The sequence below is a fragment of the Egretta garzetta genome, unplaced genomic scaffold, assembly GCF_000687185.1.
Source record: "Egretta garzetta isolate BGI_Z169 unplaced genomic scaffold, ASM68718v1 scaffold273, whole genome shotgun sequence".
Lineage (NCBI taxonomy): Eukaryota > Metazoa > Chordata > Aves > Pelecaniformes > Ardeidae > Egretta > Egretta garzetta.
The window spans coordinates 307,195-334,188 of NW_009259236.1; the positions used below are offsets into that span (position 1 = coordinate 307,195).

The following is a 26,994-nucleotide window of genomic DNA, read 5'->3' on the forward strand; positions in this document are numbered from 1 at the left end:
ATGAATAGAGGTCATTAGTGGTGTCCCACAGAGATCTACAATTGGAATTTGCTTGTTCAACATACTCAAAACAATCTGGCACAGGGTTGAATGGAAAACTGATAATGTTTTTGGCAATACTGTTACTCAAAATAGCTGAGACAATAGTGAAAAGCAAAGAATCGCAGAAGTATCTCATAATACTGAACGCGCAATACAAGGACAAATAAAAGGGTAAATAAAAGTTCACATAGATAAGCATGAAGTGATGATACGAATAAAAAAACAATTTTAAGTCTGTACATATGGTGGTAGGTTTCGAATGGACTAGAATGTGATCTTGAGGTTGTAACTAATAGTTCTTTGAAAATATCAGTTCAAAGCCAACAGCAGATTTTCAAAAAGCTAAAATACTGTTAAGAATTGAATAGGAAAAAATTAGACCATTAATTCTATGACATCAATCTCTGAGGTACCAATACGCTAAAGACTATGATTCCCCCTATCTCACAAGGGATATAACAGAACTAGAAGAGGTAGAAGCACAATGCTATCTAAGGTATGAAATAGCTTTCTTCTAGAGGATTACTAAAAATGCAAGGAATTGTCAGCATGAAAAAGAAATGATAGAGACAGGGTATGATGGACTTACAGAAAATCATGAGTGGTACAGAGAAAATAAATGGAAAATACTACAAGTAGGGATTATTGAAATTAAACCATCTAGTATCACTTTCCCAAAAGATGTTTTTTCTTCACAAAATACACTGGAATTCTTACGCACAGGATGGTATCAATGCTAAAATAAATATATGGTCACAAAATTTGGAAAACATAGAAGTCACGGATTCATAATCTTTCCACATAAATACTATCCTATCTTAGAAAATCCCAGCTGCAGACTAGGACAGTATTCTGAGGAAGCTTCTACAATGTTCTTGTCATTTTTTTCTTGTATTCTTCCCTAGGCATTCAATGTTACCCAAGACATGTTACCAGGCTAGATGAACACTCTGGTCTGATGCGATACACACAGAATCACAGAATGGCAAGGGTTGGAAGGGACCTCAGGAGATCATCTAGTCCAACCCTCCTGCTAAAGCAGGCTCTCCCAGAGCAGGTTGCACAGGACATCGTCCAGGTGGGCTTTGAATATCTCCAGAGAAGGAGACTCCACAACCCCCCTGGGCAGCCTGTTCCAGTGCTCTGTCACCCTCAAAGTAAAGTTCTTTCCGCATATTCAACTGAAACCTCTTATGTTTCAGTTTGTGCCCATTGCCCCTTGTCCTGTCCCTGAGCACCACTGAGAAGAGTCTGGCTCCGGTCCTCGTGACATCCACCCTTAAGATATTTGTATGTGTTGATGAGGTCCCCTCTCAGTCTTCTCTTCTTCAGGCTAAACAAGCTCAGCTCTCTCAGCCTTTCCTCATAGGGGAGATGCTCCAGTCCCTTCATCACCTTTGTTGCCCTCCTCTGGACTCTCTCTAGGAGTTCCTCATCTTTCTTGAGCCGGGGAGCCCAGAACTGGACACAGTACTCCAGGTGGGGTCTCACCAGGGCAGAGTAGAGGGAGAGGATAACCTCCCTCAACCTGCTGGCCACACTCCTCTTAATGCACCCAGGATACCATTGGCCTTCTTGGCAACAAGGGCACACTGCCGGCTCATGGTCAGCTTGTCATCCACCAGGACTCCCACGTCCCTCTTTCTTGTTCTTCCCTACTGGAGGTGTCTTACACAAACAACTGAAAATGTGGGATGCAGTTCTGTAGTTCTCTGTTACAGTTAACAAGTTTGCATCTGTACCAGGCTAAATTATGCACTGCGTTCACTTTTGGTCCTTTGTATTTTGGAGACATGACTAACAGGAGCCAAAAACTAAGGAGTTAACAAAAGGCAATTTTTATTTTTTTTTTTAATAAAGATCATTTCTGTCTCTATATTCCATCAGTACAAAGAATCCTTTTCTTCTCTTATATTTTTTTAGTGAAATAAACCTTTAAAATTGCTTTAAAGAAAGCAGCATGCAGACTACATGATACCAACAAAAGCAAAACTGCCAGTAGTTCATATTTATTTGAACTTACAGTAAAATGATACTATAGAACAACAGTTTGTATCTTAATACTGGTCTGGTTCTCTACCAAGAACAATAAAACAAATAAAAAAATATTTCTTACTGTCACAGGCTTTAGGTCATTAAGAGGCATTAATGGCCCTCACCAGCCTCACTCAGGGCTCAGCCATGGACCCTCCATCCCTGGCTGCTTGTGATCCCGCCTCCTGGATGGACCTGGACCTGCGCTGTAGTAGCTTATCTCCTGGATGGACCCCTCAGGCATAGGTTGTAGCCTTCTCTCCAGTCCTGTCTCTGGTCCTGTCTCCTTTTACTCCTGACTGGACTCCCTAGATAGTCCCTGGACATGGTTCATCGCTTGCCATGTCTGGGACCACCAAAGGACCCTGCTACCAGAACCCAGCTCTGCCTGCTGGGCTCAGCCCCTGGGCGTAGTGCCTGGTCAGCAAGGGCACTGCCCAAGCTGGAGTCACCCTCATCTCCCAGCTCACCTTGCCTTACCCTCAGTTCCAATTATATTAGCCCCCCTTTATTGCTGGGTTTATCTTTAATGGTTTATGGTCAGCTAATAAGTGACTTAGATGTATTGCACAATTTTTGGAAAAAGATTGTGCAATAGATCTAAGTACTGAAGAAGACACTAATACAAAATGCTTAGGGACTAGAAATTAAATTATCCTCAAAATCCATGTTCATGATGAATCATTTTAAGATCACTAACAGCACGCACAAAGAAGTTAATTAAATAGGATGCTGAAGAGTCCAAACCTGATATAAAGCAAGAGTGTGTCCATATCTCTGGAGTGGCCCTTTGGATACGGGTACTACGTTCCATATACTGCTTTCCAAATTGTAGCTAGAAGAGAAATAGAAAAGTAAACATTTTCCACCTGCTGAGAAATAGGGACTTTTATATGTGCGAACTAACTTCTGTTTGGCAAAGTGTGCACACTTGATCAGTCACTGTTGTTTATCTGATGTGGTAATTTGCTAGCAGCAGTAACATGATCACTTTTAACTGTTACAAGCGTACTAACTAGCGATAGTGTACTAAATGCTCATCAATGCAAACAGAAGCAGCTCTTTCAGGGACTCATCAACAATGTCAGAAAATAGGACTGTAATAAAAGGCACCAGACTTACATGAAAGTTATAAAACTAGATTGCTAAACTGCTAGTGCCACAATCTTTTGCACTACTTCAAAAACTTATTGTTGAGGTCCCTCTCAGATGTATGGTTGATTTTAATTTCTATTAGATTTTAATTAACAATTAATCCATTAATGTATTAAAACACAACAACATGGAAGAGAGGTAAAAAAATAAGACAGACAGAAAAGCAAATCACCAAAGATGATGGGCTTTGGCTTGGATCATTGCAAAAGTGTGGAAGAAGAGGTAGACAAAAATAGAGTAAACATGCTAATAAATGTATCCTAATGCTTGCATTTACCACATTTAGGGCCTGTACATATATACAGGTCACCATACAAACTGCCATAAATAAGGAGACGTGAAATATGGATGACCTGCCTAACCCTACTGGCAGGGCACCAACAGACTAAGTGCACACATTAAATAGAAGTCCCCTGTAATTAACTTCAGTAGCACTAATAGCATTCTAGATGTACTATCTGAAAATATCAGCACATGGATTGCTTTTACTGTTTTATCACTACAAACATTTTTATGCTTTGCAGCAAAGTATAGCAACAGTTTTCACAAAACTGAAGAAATTAGACATTAGTATCACATGTAGATCGATATTAGCCACATTTTAACTTTTTTTAAGCATAAGAAAATTACAAGTAGAAAATAACACCATTAATAAAGAATCTAAAAACACATAAAACTTTCAGTTAAAATGCAGGATAGAGGCTACCTCCCAGGTAAGATCAGTCTTCCCTAAGCCACATCAGAAGGGATATGACAAAGGAGAAATCACTTACTTCAACACCATTTGGAATGAACTGTAGTTAAAAGTGTATCCACCAATCACCCACATAAATTTCCCGTGTAGGACTGCCTTATGGGAAGCCCGGCCCACAGAAGGGCTGAATGGCTTTACGTTTGGTAGGATCCAGTAAGACTCCGTGGAAGGGACATTCAAAGAACAATCTGGACCTGTTTTGTAAACAAATGTGCAATTTGTACAATCTGTTAGACAGGGATGTTAAAGCCAATAAAGCAGAAACAGGGGAGGCTTAATTACAGATGTCAGGATTGCTCATTCTGATAAAATACAGTATACACTTTTATGTTTAACAGATGCTCAATGAAAAAAATTGACGACAAGGGATGTCAGTCAAATTGAAAGCATTAGATTAGCTCAAATAATGATACATTTCTGCATTCTTCTCAGAAAACATACTGTATGAGTCACAAAGAAAGGCATAATGCATTGTATTTTTAGGTGCTGTATAGGTCAAAACTGTAGCACAGCATACACTGCACGTCACCTCTGGAGAAAAACTATACTGCATTTGAACTAACCAGAGTAAGCCTACATCAAAGCAAGTAACACTAGAGTAAGTTAAGTTACAGTGTAGATTATACTATATTAAACCTCAGGAATCAAAACATGCCCTTTGCCAATGTCATTTCTGCACTGTCTTTCAAGAGTAAAATACACCGTAAAGTGCTTTACAAAAAGAATTATTTGAATATTTAAGTTTTATAAAATTTTATAGATGATTCTACAAATCTACCAAAACCCATAACTATGTATTATTTTGGAACATATTTTAGCCAATTATTTTTGCTAAATAAAGTCAGCAAAATGTGTCATTTTAGAGTTATATTATTATTAAAATAATGAATAGCAGAAATATTTATTTTTCACTTGTTCTGTAATAACCAAAACGTGATCTCTTCATCACTAGTTTATGCTCTAAATATTGGAAGAACCTTAAAAATCTTGGTATTTGAAACCTGGACATAGTCAGAACTTTGCCTCTTGTCAGAAACTGTACATCATTACTGACTGGCTTTATTTCCAGATGGGGAACACTGAATTTTTAGGACACCAGTGTGTTCCGCTTTAAGTATTACCAATCATGGAATTGAAATTTTTATTATCAGTGATGGCATACAGATACGGTATGACAGCCAAATTATTTCTGTAATTTGATGCTGATATTATAAGCAATGTTATGTTCCTCTCAGCCTTAACTGGGGTAAATCCTTCCTTCAAGCTACTGAACATTAGAAAAAACCAAAGCTGTTGAAGTCAGACTGGGCATAACCTTCTTTAGAAACTCAGTGATAACACGCTAAAAAACACACTCAAAATACACCCCCACACAGCCAAAAAGCAAACACGCAGAAAACCGAACTAGTCTGCATCCCAAATGTCATACAGCTTTTTAAAAAGGTTCCAGGGAAGATCTGGAAGACAATCAGCCTGCAATGCTTCTGTTTCTACCAGACAAATCAGCAGAAACTGTAAGAATGGACAGAATTAGTCAATAGATAGAGAATTGCTCTCTACTTATAAAAATCAGTATAGCTTTCATAAAGGGAAGTTATCAGCCCTCCTTGGCAAGGAACCCTGGCAAAGGATGCTCTGGATGCAAAGGTTTACACTGAGTCAAGAAGGCTGGACACATGTTTAGAAGAGAGAGCTTCTGAAGTTTACTAAATAAACTAAATAAGTAATTTACATCAATTTCATAATTTTAAAGCATATTGGCAACTTGTTACAATTTCTTCCTATACACAATGACAGGCAAATAATCTGTACCTAACCAGTTGTCGACTTTTCCTAGTACTCTATGGAAGAATGATGTCCACTTGTATCCAAATTATCCTCCATTCATTAAATGATGGAGACGCTCAATTCCCATTGTTCATTATACCTTTTACCCGGGAAAGATTAATGGTATTTGAATGAGGTCTAATGAGAGTATGAACAATTCAGTATATTATTTCCTAAGCATCAATTATAGATACCGTAATAGAATTGTAACCTCAGCAAGATTCTGATTTGGTAAATCACTGCAGGAAATACTTAATTCGAATCTAAAAGTGCTTAAAAATATACAATTGATTAAGCATTCTTTGATCAGGAAGGAGCTTAGAATTATGAAAACGGTGCCTCCAGTCATAAAATGAAAACACATGTATGTCTTTTACTACAGTTACCATTCTTGCACAGAAATGTAGTGGTCAACAGTGTCCCCTGGTGGCAAACAATGAATAAAACACAGGAACTACTCATGCCAATTGATTTGAGAGTTTCATTTCTGGGTACAGGGAACCACAAGAATTCATATAGAAAATCCAAAATATATTTAGATTACATTGACTGTATTAAAATGAGGACAAGCAAAAACTTTTTAAACGAAGTTAGCAATGCAAAAATCTTAATACTGTTAACCAGAGCAGTGACTGAAGTAACACCACAGACAACTTCTTACAGCCTCAGTGCTTCATTGCTGGTCTACACTGAAGAACAGGAAAGGTGAGAGAGAGAGGAGAAACACTGCATACCCAGGTCTTGTTCTGGCATGGAGGAAGGACACATTCTAAGGAGACACACCTGAACTCAGGAGCTTCAGAAGCAGCAGGTGATCTTCAAAGAACACATCAATACTCTCTGCACGACATGCACATGCATTAAAGTGACATCAGTTGACATTGCCACCAGAAGAGGCACCCTGGGTCTCCCCTCGCTGCTTACTCTTCAGCTATCATCACTACCAGCACCAGTTTTCACATATCTGCACCAGGAACCAGACGAGGGAATGCATCCAGGTTAAAACTTGCTTTTATTTTTAGCCAGGCTAGCTTTTTGTCTGGATGTGTTCCCTTACGTGTTTCACCTTGTCCATGTGCACATGGTTGTGCCAACACAAGGAAGACTGCATGCCCAGGACTGCCTCTTCAGTGAAAGCGTGAAACATTCATGGAGTTATCACAGTATGTAACAATCTGTGCCAAAATGGAATATACAGTTGAAAAAACCCAAAGCAATAGAATAATACTGACTTCTACTGAAGCACCATTTAAAGAGCAAATGCTTTTGTGTGGCTACTGCCTTATAAAGGCAAGGTAAATGTAGGACTTACAAATATCATTTACGGGTTTTCCTACTTAAATACATATACCAGGAAACATCACCATTATTTCACCATAAATACGTTTTCTCTTCAGAAACATCACATTCACTAAATACATGCCTTTTATGTAGAGCACTACAGCTGCAGAACAAAGATACTGAAAAATATGTTTTATTATTTTCTATGCAAATATGATTTTTCTCCATTTATTTAAAATTGGATTTCTGTCTTATCTTCTTAATGTGTCACTCAATCCACTGAGGGAAAAAAAAAAAAATAAAAGCTTTAAAACCAGCAAACAACTTTATAAACCTGAACTGGAAGTCAATTACGTTATCCTCAAAGGTAGGAAAAAATTCTATAGGTTTAAAAAAGCGATTTACCCACACAAGAGAAGGAATCTAATTTCTATTTATTGAGGAGTTTCATGAACTGCCAAAGTAACAATCTGTTCCAGCAGTTCAAGTCATAAGATCAATTTCTACCTAATGAGAAAACATCATCTACTGTCTTCAACCCTAATCTTTTCCTTAGGGATCACAGGAAAAAAACAGAAGTATTGATGTCTTGAATATAAATGTCACAGTCCTGTTTTCCATACAAAGCATTTAAATAAAGTATTTGTTGTTATTTATTCTGTATTTGTTTGATATCTGAGTTGTGAATTATTGCTTTAACATAATTTTTCAACCACCAAAAATACAAACTCAGCATTACTATTCTAAAGTACGCAATAAAATCTTAATATGATAATGAATTTGAAATTTTGAAAAATATTTTTGAGGAAAGATAATATATCTGAATATACTTTCAATAAAAATTCTATTGGAACATTTACCAAGCAGTAAATCACTTTTCTTACAGGAAAGTGATGAGACAGTAACTGCATAAAAATACAAAGTTGCTACGTAAATGACAAGATAAATGTTGTTCAAGAATGGCTTACCAGCGTTCTAATAGGTGTATTAGAGTATTCTACACTGCCACTGCACAGCCCCGCAAGATCCATACAGGATGTATTATTCCCCCCCTCCTGCAAACAGCCTTGCTCCAAATGAGACTTAATGGTAGGCAGAGAGATCCTGGATAGATCTCCAGCTAAAGCAGCATGGTAGCAAGCTGTGCCAGGGCTCAGCCTCCTCCATGAATGGAACAGCCAGAAATCCTAATGCACACAAGCTATAGCAGTTCTCGAAATGCCATCTGGTTGCTATTATTCTGTCCCATTTCTTTCCTCAGCCAGGAAGAGCAGATCATCCAAGGGCGATCTGGCCTTGGGGAGTCGGCAGGGTAAGTCTGAGCAGGCAAGCCAGAAGGGCTGCACTGCCACTGCTCTGCTCAACTCAATAGCACCCTGCAACTGTTCGACTTCAGGTCTCAAACTCAAGATCAGCTAGGCTGGTACAGAAAAACAAGGCCTGATGCCATGGCATTCTTTACTGGAAGCACAAGGTATGGAAAGTTTTCCTAGTCTTTCATGACTGAGCACAAATATTCTCTTTAGGAGACGCTGCATGAGAATTTTCATCTTAATATTAAACAAAAAAATGTTTTGCTTCTTACTCTCTAAAAGAGACAGGGACTTTCCAGATTAGCAGTAGCTGACAGTACCCACCAGATTAGAGATTTTGAGACTCCATGCTAATGCCAGCAGGATATCAAGCTGCCTATCTCTGCTAGCAACTCTTAGAAAACTTTACAGCTCTAATAGTCAAACATCTCCTTCCAATTTTCAAGCTAGATGCATTGATGGGCAGTTACCCCAATTATTCTTCTACCAGCACCGACATCACTGGACTTAAAGAGCTGGTCTGTCTTTTAAGTCTATGCACCCCACACGTGGTTATAAACAGCAACGCTATTCCCTCCCAGCCTCCATTTTACCAGTTTAAACAAACCATGCTCTGTTAGTACCTTCCATAGCCCTGAGCATCCTAACGGTTCTCCCTCTGAGCCCATTTCAGTTCGTATTCATGAAAGTGTAGTAACAAAAATGAAATATAGAACTAAAGTTTTCATATATTTAACTGTAGATTCTGTGACTGATCATGCTACTAGTGCACTTGACACTTTACAGCCTATAGTTCATAGAGTACATAAAATTAAGAATAGGAATTAGTTCATACTCTAATTGAGATAGACAAGCAAGTTTTCTCCCACGTCACCTTCCACACTTCAATCCAAAATTGTAAAACAAGTTCTTAATACTTTTAGTCCCTAAACATATGAATTTACAATTTATACTGAAGTCATTACATCCCACACGTTACTGTAATGCTTTTTTGCAGGATATTCTGGTCCGCCTTCATATTTAAAGTAACTCCCACCTTTGTATTACCAGATTTCATTAGCAGTCTTATGAGTAGATTATAAAAATTATGTAATGAGATCAGTCCCAAAATCAGTCTTTAAGTAGTACTGATAACTTTCCACCCGAAGTTACTTGTTCAGCACACCCACTCACATTTCACTATTAACAAGCTGTGTTCCCCCTACTGTTCCCTTACGTACTCCCTGACTTCTTCAGTTTCAGTGATTTCCTACCATCAGATGCCAAGGTTCAGGTAAAACTTACTGCATTTTCTTGTCATTTTTCTTACAAATTATTTCAGTATGAACTACATTGATAAATCCACGTTTCAAACGTTTCACTATTCAGTCACACCATATCTTTAATTATTTCTTTCCTCAAACTATGGTCTAAATCTTTACAGGCTGCTGAAATCAAGCTAACAAGTTTTAAGCTGCCTGAATCACTTTCTTCCTATTCTTAAAGGTGCTACAGATAATGAGCTAAATTTAATATCATCCCTTATCAGGGAGATCAGCACTATCTATCCCCTTCTTGTGCTCAGGATATAGTATTGCATTCATTCATTAGTTGAATCAAGTGTTTGCATGTTCTACCTTTCTACATTTATGTGCATGTATTTTAAATAAGTATTTAGAAAGTCATAGATTTTTTTTAATGGATTACATTTTTCATTAAAACTCACAAATAATAGGGGACTCCCTAAATCTCAGCCTAATTGCACATACAGAGCATTATCAACCATTTTAATGCAGCCAACCAGTTATTGAAGTGAATCCAATGAATTCTACTAAACTTGCTTTCACTGGTCATCAGATAACACCACAAAGATATTTAAAACTGAAGTTGGCTCTTCATTTACCTGTGATGTTCTTTTGCAATAAGGCTACTTAATTTTCTCACCCAGAATTTTCAGACACTAGACTTCTAATTATGATAGCTATATTTTGTTTACAAATTGCACAAAGTCCTCCAAGGATGCTTAACAGACTATTAAATTTGATGTGAACATAAAATTGAAGAACATGTTTCTAGTATATATGAAATAACCATTCATGTTAAGTCAATTTCTTCCTATGAATTCCATAAATGCAAAATTTCATTAGAAAACTCCCATTTCTACAACATACATAATGAAATCTGCAAACAGGGAGCGCAGAAATTCGATTTTAACTTAAAATTGGGGGAGGAAAGGATTCCTTGAGCTTGTTGTTTTATATGCATATATAGTATTAATGCACATATATTTAACAAGACATCTCCCAGACTGTAAAACTGCAGGTTCTGCTGACTGAATTGATACTTGGCCAGGAGAAAACCTGGAAAGTCAAATCTAGACAAAGAGGGGATTATCACAGGGCAGAACAGTTGTAAAACACCCACTTCTAGATTTTTTTTTCCTTCCAAAACCAGGTTTGTCCAAAGCAAATATTACATCATGGGTCCTCTTCTCTGAAAATACTTACTTGTATGCTTTCTGTTCAAGAACATCCAGGCACAACAGGCCAAGATCTTAGATTTCAGACCTCTCATCATTCGGCACAAGCTCTTTCCGGCATTGTATTTCAACTGCCACTGCCTGAGCTCACATCTCAAACTTTCTCCACCGGTTTCAATAAACCACCACCACACAAGCACAGCTTTGCTAAATCTCAGCATTGAGGAATAGGGCAGGCCAAACAAGCAAAGCCTTCCAACTGAAGCAGTCAGAATGAACTCAACTCTGTTAGTCCGTTCGGGATAATCTAAGTCAAGTATAGACACATTTTGACATAGTAGTTCTGGCCATATTCAAGATGCTTTTAGAATAAATGCCATAGTAATGAGTAAGGCAAAATACTGAATTTTACAGTGCAGCAGTCATAGCACTCCTGTTACCCTGTGTACTTTTTTTTCCCCACACATAAAGGCTCATTTTTCCCTAGAGAGATGTTACAAAATTCAAGCTGCCCAAATTGCTAATAGACTTATTTCAAAGTTAATTAGTTTCATTTCAGAACCTGGTCTTCTGCTACTTCTCTATCTGCTAGGAGCAGATCTGTAGGGAGAAACAACTGACTATACGTATTCCAGAATTTTTATTGGTGTTTTAACTTTGGGCTAGATCTGATTTTTAGGACTGAGTGCCCATTTGTGGCTGGTGTGCATTATGTGCAACCCTGGAGCTCCCCTTCTGGTGTGGTTTCATCTAAAAGAAACCACCTCACAATGCAAGCCAAAACAGAGTACGTGTGGAGGATCAGATTTGTTTCGAAGGTAACCTACTGATCCTCTTAAAGACTAATGTAAACACACCCTGAAATTCCTCCCTATTAGATCCCCTTTTCACTTGCAGTACTGATGTTCAACGATCAAAGTACCAATAAAGTTTCTCTTAAATTCAACAGTCTTAACTCTTTTTTTCTTCCTGCACCCAGTGCGAAAGGTACCGGCACCAAGAGCATCTCCACATCACACTGGATCAGGGAGATACCATGCCTGAACAGGGGCTCTCAGCAAGGATTCCCACTAAGCATTAGAGTCACCACTGACTCCTTAATCTTCCCATCACAGGGCTGTTTCCTAGTAAGCATAGCAGTTTTGTGGCACAACTTGAGTTCTCGCTGGTGTTTAGACTCCTCCCTAAAGTGCCAATCCCCAAACTGGACACTATAACCCAATGTTACCTCCCAAATGCCCATCTTGGAGAATGGCTCACTTGCTCGCTACTCATAATTGCTCATGTGAAAATTATTACCTACAGTGATTTGCAAGTCTTTTAACAATCTCCTTCTCAGACAGCCTTTCATTTGCCGATACAGCCTGCAGTCTGTTCCTAGATCATTTTACGTTAAGTGATATTAAGACAATTTTCTGAATCATGACTTTGAACTGGATGATTTATAGCTCTTTAAAATGAAACTATCTTCCTTTATTTACCACACAGTAAATCTTGTTAACTTACAGGCAGCTATATTTTGAATTCCTTCTTGTAAAACAGTCTTTAACCTATTTAATATGTGGCATGCTAGTTATTTTCTTTACATGGTATTAAATCAAGCTCCTTGAAGAAATCAAAGGACATGTCTATCAACAAGACCTGTAATATTACTTTTAAAAAGCATACAACACATTCATAGTAGTTAGCAATATTTTCAGCATGTCCAAAGATAGCCCACTTAACCCTTTTAAAAATGTGGAACTGTTTACAATCTTTCCAATCACCCTGCATTTTTAACCCTGTTACAGAAGTTAACTGTTATGAAATCTTCTCTGCTCACGTACAGCCTGAGACAATCCAAGACACTGTTCCTCGTATGAAAGAGAATTTGCTGGCTGTAAACACTTATTTGGCAAAAAGGTAACATCTTTCTATAAACTACCTTTTCAACTTCTTAAACAGGTCAAATAGTGCAAAAGTCACCACTTTTGTCTCAGTCAAGTCCCCATTTCTTTTTTATCTGTGCCTAGCAAAGAAAAAGAGAGCAAGTTGGTAGTTTTAAGACATCTTTTTTTCCTCCAGGAGTTATACCCACAGCCTGTATCAGCAGGCATCGACACATTCTGCTTTAGAGTACCCCCACAACAGTGGGACAGCGTAATATGATGTGGTACTCATAAAAGGAATCACTCTTCAGGAAAAGCTTCAGCCTCCTTTAAGTTGCCTGAATATTTTAAATTACCAGATTTCAAGTAAATACTAAATTTTATTCCTGTATGTACTTCGAAGACCAATCATCTCAGAAACATTTAACATTATTAAACACTATTAGCATTATTAAAAATAAGACTTTTGTTTTTAACAAAGAGTACATTTAACATATACATTTTTGTTAAGTGTACTTTTTGTTAGAAATAAAACTATTATTATTATTTGCTTTCCAAGCCTAAAAGTTTTTATTGTCATGGCATTATTCTATATTTGTACGACTAGCAGCTAACTGCAAACATCTACAACATTCTTCTTCCACTAAATGTATCTAACAGCAAGAGGACCCTACTTTTTACTCAAAACAATTACTCCATCCCAAAGAATACAGTCAGAATATTTGTTCTGAATGCGAAATTTTCTTCAGAGATGCTTCTTCCACAGTATCCACAAGATGTCACCATTGTAAAAGAAAGAAACCTCATGTGTTGTAAAATACGAAAGACCCTTTTTTCTGTTCTGAACCGTGGATATTATCTGTTGTGAATCTCAATCAGTGCAGTCCAATGATTTCTTTTTTAAATATAGGGACTAAAAATACTCAAAAAAAGTGAAAAAATCATAACATTCTTTTCAAAAATATAGAAATCAAGACCCTACTTTAGCCAGTTGGTTTGAACTACCAAACACAATAAAACCATCACAGAAACTAGAGCAGTAAGATAAGTAGAAACAGTTACGGTGCCAGCACCGCAAATAACCTACATAGAAGATACTGTCAGTGTAGAGACTATAAAGAGAGTATACAGATGCAAATAAATAAATAGAACAGAGAAGCAATTAGTCTCCCAGAGAGCTTAAGAAAAGTCTGGTATTGTTTTATCTTTAACAAGGAAAAATAGTTGTGTAGGCAAGCCAGCTTATCTGGCACAAAATAAAAAAAAAAAAAAAAAAAAAAAAGAAAACTACGCAGGTTTGGTGAAAACCCAAGGAACATCTAAGCAAATTATTATATAATCCTACTTACTTGTAGGAAAGAACAGGAAGCTACCATGCACAGAAGTGCTAGATGAAAACGTACTAACAGTGAAAGTTAGAATTATTTTATGCTAAAAACTTTTAATGAAGATTATAGCACTATAAATGAAGGTGTAGCCTAAAAAGTGTTTCCAAAGATTTGGGATTTTCCCCCATTTTGTACGCAGTGATTTGAAATTGCAAGGAATCAATGCACATATAAAAGGGAGATATTCTTGTTCTATTCACAACTTCCTTACAGAGATTAATCTTTCAGGGGTTTTTTTTGTGCAACACAATCATGAAAGGTTCTGGAGGACTCAGTAAAAAGTCTGCACTGTTTCCATTCAACGACCATATTGCCAACCCACTTCCTTTCTGCGAGTGCACTGACTGCCTTTTAATGAATAACTTCATTAATTATTAAGAAGATAAATGTATTAAATCTCATGGTGTCTTTGGTCTAATAGGTGCGACAGCTAATAGAAGTAAAAAAGTCACTTCCTCTGACATGCAAAAACAGCAATTAAACAAAAGTAGAGCAGGAAGTAATGGGAGGAGGGCATATCAGCTAAGTAATCTGGAGGCATTTTAGTATTTCTTTTAAGAGAAGAATGGCAATTTCAATGCATAGCAAGCTAATCCAATTGAGACTTTTAATAGGAATGGTAAAGGATAAAAAGAAAAAGTTCACAAACATCTAACATAATTATAGTAAGTGAATTAGACATTTAGGATGTTAAGTAATTGACCTCTACTAAGAAACAATTATTCGTGGTACTGGGAGTAAAACTACAGCACATGTTTACAGTACACGCGTAACTCCACAGTACGCGTCCACATACACGTTCTTGTATCATCGCTACAGAAAGACCTACCTTCCTTTTTCATTGAGAGACTATACAAATAACATACAACTAAAAACCAGACAGTGAATACTTCATGAAGCACTAAAAATATGATGTGATGATGTGACAATAAGAAAGGGCGGAAGAAAATGAAATCTATCTAGACATTAAAAAAAATTAATAGAGTAGGAAATTAGGCTATGGAGGAACTTAGACTCCAGAAGTGCTCACAACTCTTGAGTAATTACTACCATTATTTTTTCAAATTAATGATCCAAAAAGAAAAATGCCCACCACAAGAAAGTTTAGGTCAGATATTTCCACAGTATCTTCAGACAGAAAATATCAAAGCTGGGAGCCTTTTATGTCATTAAAGTACACACATCTAGGTCTACATAAAAATTGACTCCAGAAGTTAATTTTTCACTTATGCTTATTCTTTAAAGAACCTAATTTTCATACTAGATAGGATGCATTAAAAGCAGTTCTTTTTTAAATATTAACTTGACACCAAATAAAAAAGCTTACCTTGCCAGCTGTCATTGCAAACACACAGCTTCTCGCCTGTCAAATCACAGTACCCATGATCTGGACTGCCACAGTTGGCTTTACAATATGGAATATCACAGGCTTCTCCTTTCCAATACTTGTCACACTCACAGTACACCCGGCTTGGTACGGACACACTGGTTGTACATTTCCCATGTTCTGAGCAGTTATTAGGACAAGAATTAATTCTGGAAGAAAAATATGTAAAATAAGGGATATTACAAGCCAAGAGTTGATGACAGGGGTTTTATCTGACAGTATTCCAACATCTTGTTAGATAAAGTACATTTTTTCCTGGAAGTTTTCTATGCATTGATAAAACACAAGTTTAATTATGATTTTAAAGGCAAGTGAGCTGAAAGGTATTCATTCAGTCTTACTTACCAAGTCCGTGATGCAGTTAGGATCACAAACATCTTGTACTTTACCAAGAAGTATTGACATTAAGCAGAAGGACAGGGCCTGCCTGGACAGATCACCATCTATTTTGTCTTATGTTCCAGTATAAGCACTCTAGTCAGTCCCTTCAAATGCCTCTTATCTCCAGGAACATCCGCACTGGAAGTGACTGTAAGCAGTAACCCTTACACTCTCCACCATACAGTCAAAGGGTTTTCCTGAGTGCCTTTGGTCCATGCTACAAAACAGTGTAAGTCTAACATCCAAGGGGAATAAAACTGGAAAAACTGAGCAAGAACAAGTACAATACAGCTAATATCTTCTTGAAAGTATGCACAGGTAGCACTTTGTGCTCTGAAACCTTAATAACTGAGCCACCTTAATCTTGCCTCCTTAACTTTGTACTCAGAGATGCAAAAAGGCAAAACATCAGGCTAGAAGAAGTCTGTGACTGTTATGGGAGTTAGCATTTCTGTGATACACCCTACTAAACACTGAGATCACAGGCAACTGGATGGCAAAATTATGCAAACTGGTTCCAGAAATGCAGGCAGTTCCTTGGAGATGAGGAGGGATGGAGGACATTGAAGTATATGGGTCCAAGAGTTTCCACAAACAGAATATGGGTCTCCAGGCAGTATGTGCCTGATGAAATCCAAAAAGGATATGAAATCTTTTTTGATGACTCACAGCAAAGGGTTGGGTTGAAACTGTGAAACAATTGTTACTACTTGCTCTTACCAAAGGAAGAACAAATGGAAAAAGTTAGGGCCTTTGGCCAAATGTAGCTGTGGTAGGACAGTCAGAAGATGTGTTTTTATTTGCTAAAGACTCACACCTTGGAGGACTGATTCTGTTACACAACAGGAAAAAAAAAAAAAAAAAATCCACTTCTGAACTACAAATGTCCTGGGGGTTTTGCCTAGTACACAGGTGGTATTGAAACCATTGATAGCATTAACGGCTGTATACCACAGCTGTGAGGAACCTCTGCCCTGACTTCACAGGGAGAGTGTCCTGCAGGAAGGTGAACAGTTAAGTCTTTCCAGCAGTAACTATTACCTTCCAGAGTAACTATTGTTGTTTGCAACTGGCATGGCATTTTAGGCCCAGATGCAGTGCTTTTGTCTTCCCCAAAATAAAGGAACACGAGTGGTCCATCAAGATGAAGTCAAAGATGAAGTCAAAAACTGCTTTGTGTTACCAAACCAAGGCAGAAAGACGGTAACAGAAGCAGAGTGCAACAGATCAGTGACAGAAAAAAAAAGTTAATGCAGCCATAAAAAGCAATCGTAGGTACTTTTTAGCATAAAGAGAGTTACTGTTGGCTGACTTAAAAAGAAAATATTTTAAAAGTAGCCAATGCAATAGAAGAAACAGAAGAACACAGTACATAAAATTTTGTGAGTTATATATGTAATGGAATTAAAATAAAACTGGCAGTTTTTTCATTTTAAATCTTCCAAAAAATTAGGTAATGATATGTAGCATGCACCACATTACCATGTCATAAAAGAATGCAGAGCACATACACTCATTTCTTAAGAATGCCATGTCACATTGCCATTTGCTCCCAAGACAAATAAAAAAAGTGCAATAAAAGCTTCAGGGATAACTGAAAAACGTATCCAATTACAGTAGAGGAGTCTGCCAGGTGATTGCATTTTACTGACATCAACTGACAAAAATTAAAAATACCCAGTCTTCTAGACTGCCATTTCCAATACAATATACTTAGTGAGGTTTCCCAAACTCTGAATAGCTATTTACTATCTGGTAAAAGGTAGGCAAACTGCTGCAAATTACAGGAACAATCTTTCCATAGACAATTTAACAAAGCCCTCTGCCAGGAGTGAAACTATGGTCAGAAGCACAAATAGGAATTTTACATTAATGAAGAATATGACAAAAATATTACATGTACTTCTACATTTGAAGTGCAGTGCTGGCCACCACATCCCAAAAACTGGCATTTCAGAATCTGAACAAATTGAAAGAAAGGAACAAGAATATCTTCAATCATGAGAAAACTATCACATGAAGAAACAGGTCCAACAGGACCAAGCATTCCCTCTTGAACCAAAGCATCCAGTATAAAGAGACACCGCATCATGTGTCGCAAGCATGTCCCAAATGAGACAGAAGCTGCAATCAACAGCTGGTGCGTATGAGAAGGAAAAGGCTCAAATCCATTGGATGCATCTTTAGATGCTGAAACAGAAAAGCAGATTGGAGGAAAGCAAAGATTAGCCGTTGCCATCAGAGAAACTAAGAGATAGACAGTACAGATAAGAACTATGAAGGCAGAAAGTGGACCAAGATGGACAATAGGTGGGGAAAGTACTCAAAAAATAGAGAAGAAATGGAATAAAACCCTTGTGGCTTGTACAAAAGTAAAAGTAGGACTTTGGTGAAGGTGTCAAAAGCCATAAAAGTATATTCAGCAAGAAAAATCAAGCAACAGATGATCCTTGCTCAAGAGAAGTGAATCGACATGACAGCAGATATCTTCTCCCTTCTATTCCATATGACAACTACACGTGTTGGGTAAATACTGGAAAGGATACATTCCACTTCCATACGGCATAGGAAAGACATACTCTTGGAATGGCCACGTGGCTTCACTCAGAACAACACACCTTATCTCGTTTTCTTTTTCTTTTTTTTTTAAACTAGTATCTTAATGACAACTCATTACGACCCCAGCCGTCTGGTTTTAGAAACATAACACAAAGCATAACTCTGCATTATGAATAAAATCAATGGATAAACACTTTCCCCAGGTTTGTCATTCGCCTGAAAGAAAATATAGTCTAATCAAAAAAGTAATTACTTATTAAAAAAAAACCAAAAAACACTTACGAATAAAAAATGTTAAATCCAGTTAGGTTATAAGCAGCATCACTAAAAAAGTGTAGCAATGCATAGCCGGATGTAGTAACTACTTCAGGAACAGTTTCATTTCCACGCACTTCAGGGACTATTAGACCACTGGAAAAGAAAAATAGGATAATGTTTCTAATGGGGCAGTGAGGAAAGAGGGAGTTAGCTATTCTGGTTGTTAATTACATAGACAAGATAACTCAAATCTAATTTAAAAAAAAAAAAAAAGCATATAAAACTTGTCGAAGGTAAGGTTTTCCAGGAAAACAAAAAAAAAAAAAACAAACCTCCTCCCTCACACAGTAATGCAAAATAACACATCAGATTATTCTGAGGGTGCATGCACTGTTAGTATAATTTTTAAAACTTATTTTAACTTTGAAAAAAATTGATAATTTTACCCACTGTGACTTAGTCACAATGATGCCCAGTTTAGCAATCTAAGGAAACATGTTACAAAATTAGACCTTAAGATAGCCTTGTATCAAATGTCCTGAACACGCCTCTTCATTCTTCATTCAGAAATGTAGAAGGTATTTAGCAGCCTTTTTTCTATAACCTACACATAGTGTAACATTGTCCGAGTCACAGATTGCAATTCTTCCTTAAGTACGATCAGACACTGACACTATTCACCAGTGCCACATTTAATGCACATTAAAACTCAGGAGTCACTGTTGGAAGCCTGCTGGAAAATACATTTCTGATTGCCTGTTTATGAACATTAACACTCCATGCAACATCAGCGTTAAGTACAAGCCACATCATGGATTTATGCTATCATCACCTAACAAAAAAAAGTAGTGTTTTGCAATTTATTTTAATATAACTTTACATACATGCTCCCACAATAATAACAAAAGAAAGTAAGCTTTTTAACAAATTGAAGCCTCTAATATTACTTTTTTTCTCCACAAAACTAACAATGTCCATACATGAGTACTTGGACTACTAAAAGGCTAATAAATCCACTCACCTAAATACAGCTATTAAAGGTGCATATATTGAATCTCCATCATATACATACATATGGTCCCAACTACATTCTGTGGCAAAGTGATTAAATCTTAATCTTAGTATTGCATTTGGGCTGAAACAAAAAGAACATTGATGTAAAACACTATTAAAGAAGTATTGAGCTCGTAAGATAAAGAACTTACAACAAAATTGATCACGCTGGCATAACTCTATTAAAACGTTTTAAGTACTAACTAAACATTTCAAAGAGTTAAATAACAAAATTCAGGACAAGCAAATATTTCACTTCATCGTAGAAAACTTTAAAAATAACTTCAGTCCAAGTCTAATAATCCCTGAAGTTAACAAGAGACTTAAGTTCAGAGGTTTTATCAGTATTCAGAACCACAAATTTAGAGGAATTAATATATCCCATTTTTATATACTAGCTTTACTTTAAAATGTCAGAACTATGGTGTTTAAAGAGTCTTTCGAGACAAAAAAATCACCTAGTCATCCTCATTCCAATATTATACTAGTTATTGAAAATAAAAATCTTAAACCACGAATCTAAAACAGCAAGCAATATTAGTGTAAGATTTCCACCATCACCACCCCCACCACTCTGACAACTGGAAGTCAGGTTTCACCAATTTTTCAGAGATCCAGATGGAAACTAAGATTTCTGAAAGGGGATTTTTCTTGTATGACAAAATTAGCAGACTCCTAAATATATTCCATGCAACATACTGATGATTTTCTTTTATTTAATTTTATTTCCCCCCCGTCCTTCCCGACTGGCAGGCTTGAGTGCAGTTTGACAGTTTGGAAAAAACATGCTTTTTTTTATTTGTGAGAGATCATTTGGAGAGAGTTTTATGTTCATTTTTTAAGAGAGAGTATTTTATACATATGTGACTTCCTTGTGTGTTGACATTTTGCACTGTTACTGGTTTGCATTACTCTTCCACATACTGTGCAGCATATCGTTTCCTCCAGCTACCCACTCTACCACCTTCTGCAAAGAGGAGGAACAGAGTGAAGACCAACTTCAAAGCAGAGTTTGCATACAGTCCTGAGGCATGTTTCCACTTTAGCATAGTGTAGTGCAGTACAAATATTCCTGAACAAGCTTAGGTAAAAATTCTCTTTTTAGTCTAGCTATGTCAGAAAGATATTCAGCTATAGCCTAGTCACCTAGATATTGAAAGTTCTACTCAAATGATTTTGCAAACCACTCGTAACTTTACTGCTGTTGTGTTTAAATTACCATCTGCGTATAAGCAGACCAAAATTAGATCAGACAGATCATTACTGAACTGCAGCGACAGAGCAGACATCTAAGATAATTGATATTATGACAATATGGAAATACAGAAGGGGTAATTTTCTTCTGGAACATTGGTAGAACTCAGACCTAGCTAAATTCTGCAGCAAAATCCTGACCCGTCATTGGGGTGGGGGGGAGAAGTCCCACTGAAATGTAACAATTTTGTGCCTTCAACAGTTAGTCATATTAGTTTGTATGTCTCGTTATTTCTTTGTGCATGTCTGTGTGTTTCTGTGCTGCATAAAATGAAAAATTAGCAACAGATATGAGATATCTAAACTGTGGGCACAATGTGATTTTAAAATTGAGGACATGAGAAAAACGAGAACGCAAAAAAAATACTTTATAGAAGCACAAGCTTTTGAGCAACATGTAACTTAATAATTCTGAAATAATTCTGAATAATTATCATTAGACTGGAAGCACTCTGTACTTGAAGCCATTCCTGATTTATCACCAATATGAGTTAAAGAAGATAAATAAGTAAGATAATGAGTTAAATAATAGGATTCTGTAACCACATTTGGAACTCATATAAAGGTACTCAAACAGGCAACAAATTTATCATAGGGTTTTGAGAGCTTGCAGTGCTGGCCAAATTCCAATGTCAGCCTAACTTTTGCCAGCAATTTGAATGGGAATGGAATTTAGCCAACTCTGAGCAATCCTGAAAATCCTACTTCAACTTTTTTTTTTTAAATCTTTATAACATTTAAACAAAAACCAAAACAAACAAACAAAAATCCCAAAACTGTTTATATTGTATCCAGATGCAGTTTCTACTTGAGGAGTTCTTTAGATCTCTAGAATACACAATACCAAACAGTCAGAAAATTAAAGCTATGAAAATAAATACTTACTATCCTTCAATTAACCATGTACATTTAGTTTTATATTTATAATTTATGGGTCCATCTGTTAAATATCCAGAAGGTTCTGTTAACCTACAAGACAAAAAACAGTGCTGTAATAAACCAGAGACAACACAACAGAACACATATCATCAACATGCCAATAGATTCTAGAAACTAGAATTCTGGTTATTCTATATCATTTATTTGCTTTCTTCCCCTACGCAATCACAAGACTTCTAATTTTTCTAATTCAGTAGCAAGCAAATACTACATATAATTTAAATTATCCTCCACACAACATGGATCCAAGCCAATGTAAAGGCAGGTGTTGTTTAGAAGTATTTTGGTTTGGTTTGCTTGTTTCTTTTGCCATTGTCTTACATCTTACTTCTGAAATTGGACTACAGCAGCACTGGGAAAACTGTTCTAGATCAAGAGAAATTGAGGCATAAATTATAAATTCAAATAAGCATATGTGCCAGCTTGTCCCTCTCTTATTCCTGGTCAGTGATAAAATATGGGAAAGCACAACACTGGACTATGCAGAAACTAAATAAAATACATACGAACATCTATAAAAGGTCAGACCAAGATGCTGACTTCACCCAGTACCCTGTCTCTGACAGTGGCTTACAGTGGACACCTGGGAAAGAATTTAATCCCCTACTGTTACTCCTCGTAGCGTTACACCACCTTCAATGACTTGCAGCTCAGGGACATTCTCGGCCCAAGGGTGTGCCTTTGCATTGGTTTGGGGTTAACGTTTCTCCCAAGAGCTTCCCCATGTAAACTCATGCAAACTTACAGCATCTAGAACGTCCTGCAGGAATGACTTGCACACATATCTGAAGAGACATCTCAACTGTTTCTGTCCTGAGCCTACCTCCTGGCAATTTCATCTGACATCCTTAGGTCTGGTATTGGATGAGATGATAAACAACAGTACCCTATTCACGTGCTTTTTCCCACTCAAAACGTAATGATCTGTGTTGTTTCCCTCCCTTCTCTCCACTGTCCCTTTTCCAACCCGAGAAATCCTTGCTCACTGCCTGTAATATATCTTTTCTATTCTCCCATACCCTTTCTGAAATGCAACATAGAGATCAACACATTGTATTCAAGATGCAAGTGAACCATGAATCTGTACAATAGCAAAATAATTATTTCCACTTTGTTCTCTATTCCCATCTTAATATTTGCTCTTTCAACAACTACTATGCTGACATTTTAAACACAACTAGCTGCTATAACTTTTTTCTGAGTGATAATATAGTTCAAGATTCATTACATATAGAAATTCATTTAATGTAGAAATAGAATCTTTTTCCTCTGTTCATATATATTACTTCACATTAATCTATATAGAGTGATAAAATAGCAGATGAAATTCAATAATCTATTAACATAAAAGCTTTCCGAAAGAGCTTAGTATCTTCAGCACACTGTAACTTCACTAATTTACCCCATTTTCTGCATACTTTATGATTATGTTCTGTAGTTCAGGCCTTAACACTCATCTCTCGCAGCCTCACTCCACTGGGAAAACTGACCATCCCACTTCTTAAAATGTTACAACAATGATAAAGAATATAAACGCATACTAAGAAACGCTTATTCCTTTCACTGTAGTGTGGAAAGAGAATCATTAAGGGTAAGTATCACTGAATAACAAAAAAGGAGCAGTTGGGTTTTTCTATTTTGTTTCTGGTTTTTTTTAGTAAGTAAGTAGACTAGATCTAAGTCCAGAGGCAATGCTCAACAAGCTGACCAAGTCACGGCTAAATTTTCTCACCAGGAATCTAGCTGAACAGGAATTCAGTGTCTGGTATCCTACTGTCTTTGAAGCTGTATACTCCAATTTAAAAAATAGTCACTACCACATCTACTGCAAATTATTTACATTAGAACTCATATCAAACACTAATTGCATACTTAGTAACAGAGGTTTGTTAATTCCAAACATAAAACTATAAACACGTGGAAAGGAAATAAAAACAAGGGAGCAAGAAAGAAGAATTTATGAGACAAGGTCCGTGCAAACTCTGAAGTTTTTAAAAAGTTCCTTCCCCTGTCCTGTAAGAACAGGCATCAGTTTGTTAGGCACATCGTAAGCCACTCTCTTCCAGTCACTGGTGGTTTGAATGAAGATCTTTACCCATGCTTTCCTTTTGATGAAATGGGACAATGCTCTCTAATATGGGGAGCTGTCCAAGTAATTGTAGTTCAAAACATTGCCAAAGCATAAAAGCAGTATCAATAACATATTTTATGTTTCTGCATAAAAAGAACAAAAGCAGATAAAGAGCTGGTAAGATGAGCTACAGACTGGGAGGGGAAAAAAATAAAAACAAACCACCATATACTTCAGTCAGCTGACAGCTGAGAGAAATTTCCCTAATAAAACCCAATGCATTGACCTGGTCTGAATGCTGCAGTACCCCACTCCCCAAAAGCCAGGGTTCCTGTAAGTGCTATGCAAACGCTGGTGTAGCTCATAAGGAAAGCAATGAATGAGGAGCGGCACGGCTCCCACTCCTCCCTTGCTGCACACTGGAGAAGCCGCAGCGATGGCCACGGGCTAACGCCCATCCTGCCAGGTGCTCCCGTGTGAATCAGTGCCCGACCACGGGAAACTGTTGCTTGAAGAAAGCAAGAGACACATGCAGTTTAAGTTTACAATATTTATTTTTGTTGAGAAGTATCAGCTTTAGGTAAAGGTATACTTTCATGTTTATATACACAAGAAATAGGTTTTTTCAGGGTTATTTCTAGCATCTCTACATAATAATTACATTGTCTGGACAATGCTGAACATAATATCAACTTAGAGGTCTGAGTCACACACCACCAATTTTGAAATCAAGCCAATATTGATGCTTGGCCCCTAGCAGAACCTCAGAAAAGCTGATTACAGGAGCAGATCCCATGTTTGAGTGTGTGCTAGATTGAAGGCACTCATTTTTTTGGAAGAGGAAGCAGCGATGAATAAAATTCCAATCAAAATAATTTTAGTGATGTCACATGGCTTATATGCACATGTAAAGTCTTATATAGCAAGTCACAGAATATTAATTTTACTGTAAGAATTGTGAAATATCGTAAGTATTCATTTGCAGTCATGACCATTGCTGCCTTAGTAGTTGTATAATGCAACGGAGGTGACTTACAAGAGTTGTTTTTATTAGTTCAGCCCTTTGGCACTAGTAAAGTGCAAACAATTTCCCTTTTCACCTAGGCTGATAATTTTTTGATAAATAGTTTCTTTCAGAAGTGCAGATAGCCTTTGAAGCAGCTATTGCACTTCGCTGAAAAAAAAAGTGAAGAATAAATAATAGTGTGACACTGCTTTGTAATAAGGGTTGTGGAAAATGGAAGGTAAAGGGGCTGTTCTATTTAAAATAGCAAGACAGAGAGGTATTACTTTCAGTTTCTTGAGTCATACCAAGAACTTTTCTGTATCATTTTTCTTTCCAAACATTATCAAATCCCCAATCTCCTAAAGAGCACATAGATAAGCAGTACTACTTTCACATAACCTCTTACCAAATCAAGGGCAATATGCTCTATCATATAATGCTGGATATTCGCAGACATAGTTTTGCTCTGTGACTAACAGTGATCCTCTCAAATAATCAAAATCCAGATGAACCATAATGAGCCAAAAAAGCCACACTCTTTAGTCACAGAGGTGGAATAGCCAGAACGATGCCTACATGCTGCACCCCACTCCCTGCTCATTGCTGGGAAAGCTTCAGGGATGAGGGGACGGCCAGAACAATTTGTGTGGCTTGCTTAAGCGCTGCTGGTTTATCACACCTAGACTCCAGCTTTCTAAACAGAATGCACAGGGGAGCAGCTGCTGTTGTATATTGTCATTTTAAATTGCACGCCAGCTTTCATAAACACAACAATATTTTTTTAGTTCGCAGGATTATAATCAAAACCTATAAAGAATGAGCGCCAAGAGAACATTTCCCTTCCCTGCATACTGTAAAACAGATTTACCACATTACAGAAAGAAGTCAGGATGCTGCACAGCAGAGTTAAAGGCATTCAGAAGCATCAGTGACAGATTAGTCGCCCACCAAGCTGATCGGTGAAAGATACGTGACACTATAGGTTGTTTCATCCAGCAGACAGACATGCACCAGAAATGCGAGGGCTAAAGGCTGAAGTCAACACAGGGCAACCAAAACATAAAACAAAGGGAAATTTATATTCCCCTGGAATATTAACCTGTTATAAAATAACGGCAAATATAATTGAGTTAGAATTCAGAGTTGGTAACCTTTATATTTACCACTGTGGAGACTTTAAATCAAGTCTAACGTATTTCAAGAAAAAAAAAAAAAGAGGAAAAAAAAAAGAAAAAAGAGAGAACTATGTTCTAGTTCAGTCAGAAATTATTGGTCTAAAATGAAGGAGTCGTCAGATGAAATCTATGGCCTGCAATGCATAAGACGTCAGAGCAGGATATTAAAATGGCCCTTCCTGGCTATAATATTTATAGATCTGTGGAAAATGCAGTGCTGTCATCTCCTGTATCTTCTTGTAAAAGAATAGTATTGTCCAATCTTGTAGAAAGGGGCACTAATGTAAACCAGAGAAGTCATTGGATATTTTCTGTCACCAGCAGAACGTGAAGAACCACAAAACCGCTGGTAGAGGGACAGACGGAGGTCTGATTCATAATACAGGTGATATTAGAAGAAACAAAGCATAAGGCACATTCATAATATTACAAAGATTCACCGTTAAATAAAAGAAGGGGTTATGGAGAGGTTCATTTATCTATACATTACTGTGTCACATTTCAGAATTTTATGAAAAGCTGGATTACTTTGCAATTCCTACTTCAGCTATATCTGAATATAAGATCCAGAGCATATTTAGCTATATGGATTCATCTCAATATCAGTATTTGTGTGTCAGTCAAGGACTATTCTCTTCATTGTTGCAAAGTTTTGCTCCATCTCCTTTTCATCTTTTATGAAAATTTGTTTTATTAAAAAAAGCAAAATAAATAACTGTGCTTCAAAGTTACAAGATCAAACCCTTCATAAATACAAGTAGGAGCAATCTTTCTAGCTCAAGATCTTGTGC

General features: G+C 37.0%; 1 protein-coding gene across 1 annotated transcript in view; it reads right to left on the reverse strand.

The window, feature by feature from the left end:
- The window catches only part of ATRNL1 (attractin like 1), a gene marked incomplete at both ends in the record, with an annotated part of 304,322 nt that overhangs the window by 240,609 nt on the left and 36,719 nt on the right, over nt 1-26,994 (reverse strand). Inside the window, 6 exons of the mRNA XM_009635895.1 lie at nt 2,824-2,911; nt 4,005-4,179; nt 15,448-15,656; nt 18,730-18,858; nt 19,727-19,840; nt 21,898-21,981. Coding sequence (XP_009634190.1) covers nt 2,824-2,911; nt 4,005-4,179; nt 15,448-15,656; nt 18,730-18,858; nt 19,727-19,840; nt 21,898-21,981 — 799 coding nt within the window. The remainder of the gene's footprint in view (nt 1-2,823; nt 2,912-4,004; nt 4,180-15,447; nt 15,657-18,729; nt 18,859-19,726; nt 19,841-21,897; nt 21,982-26,994) is intronic.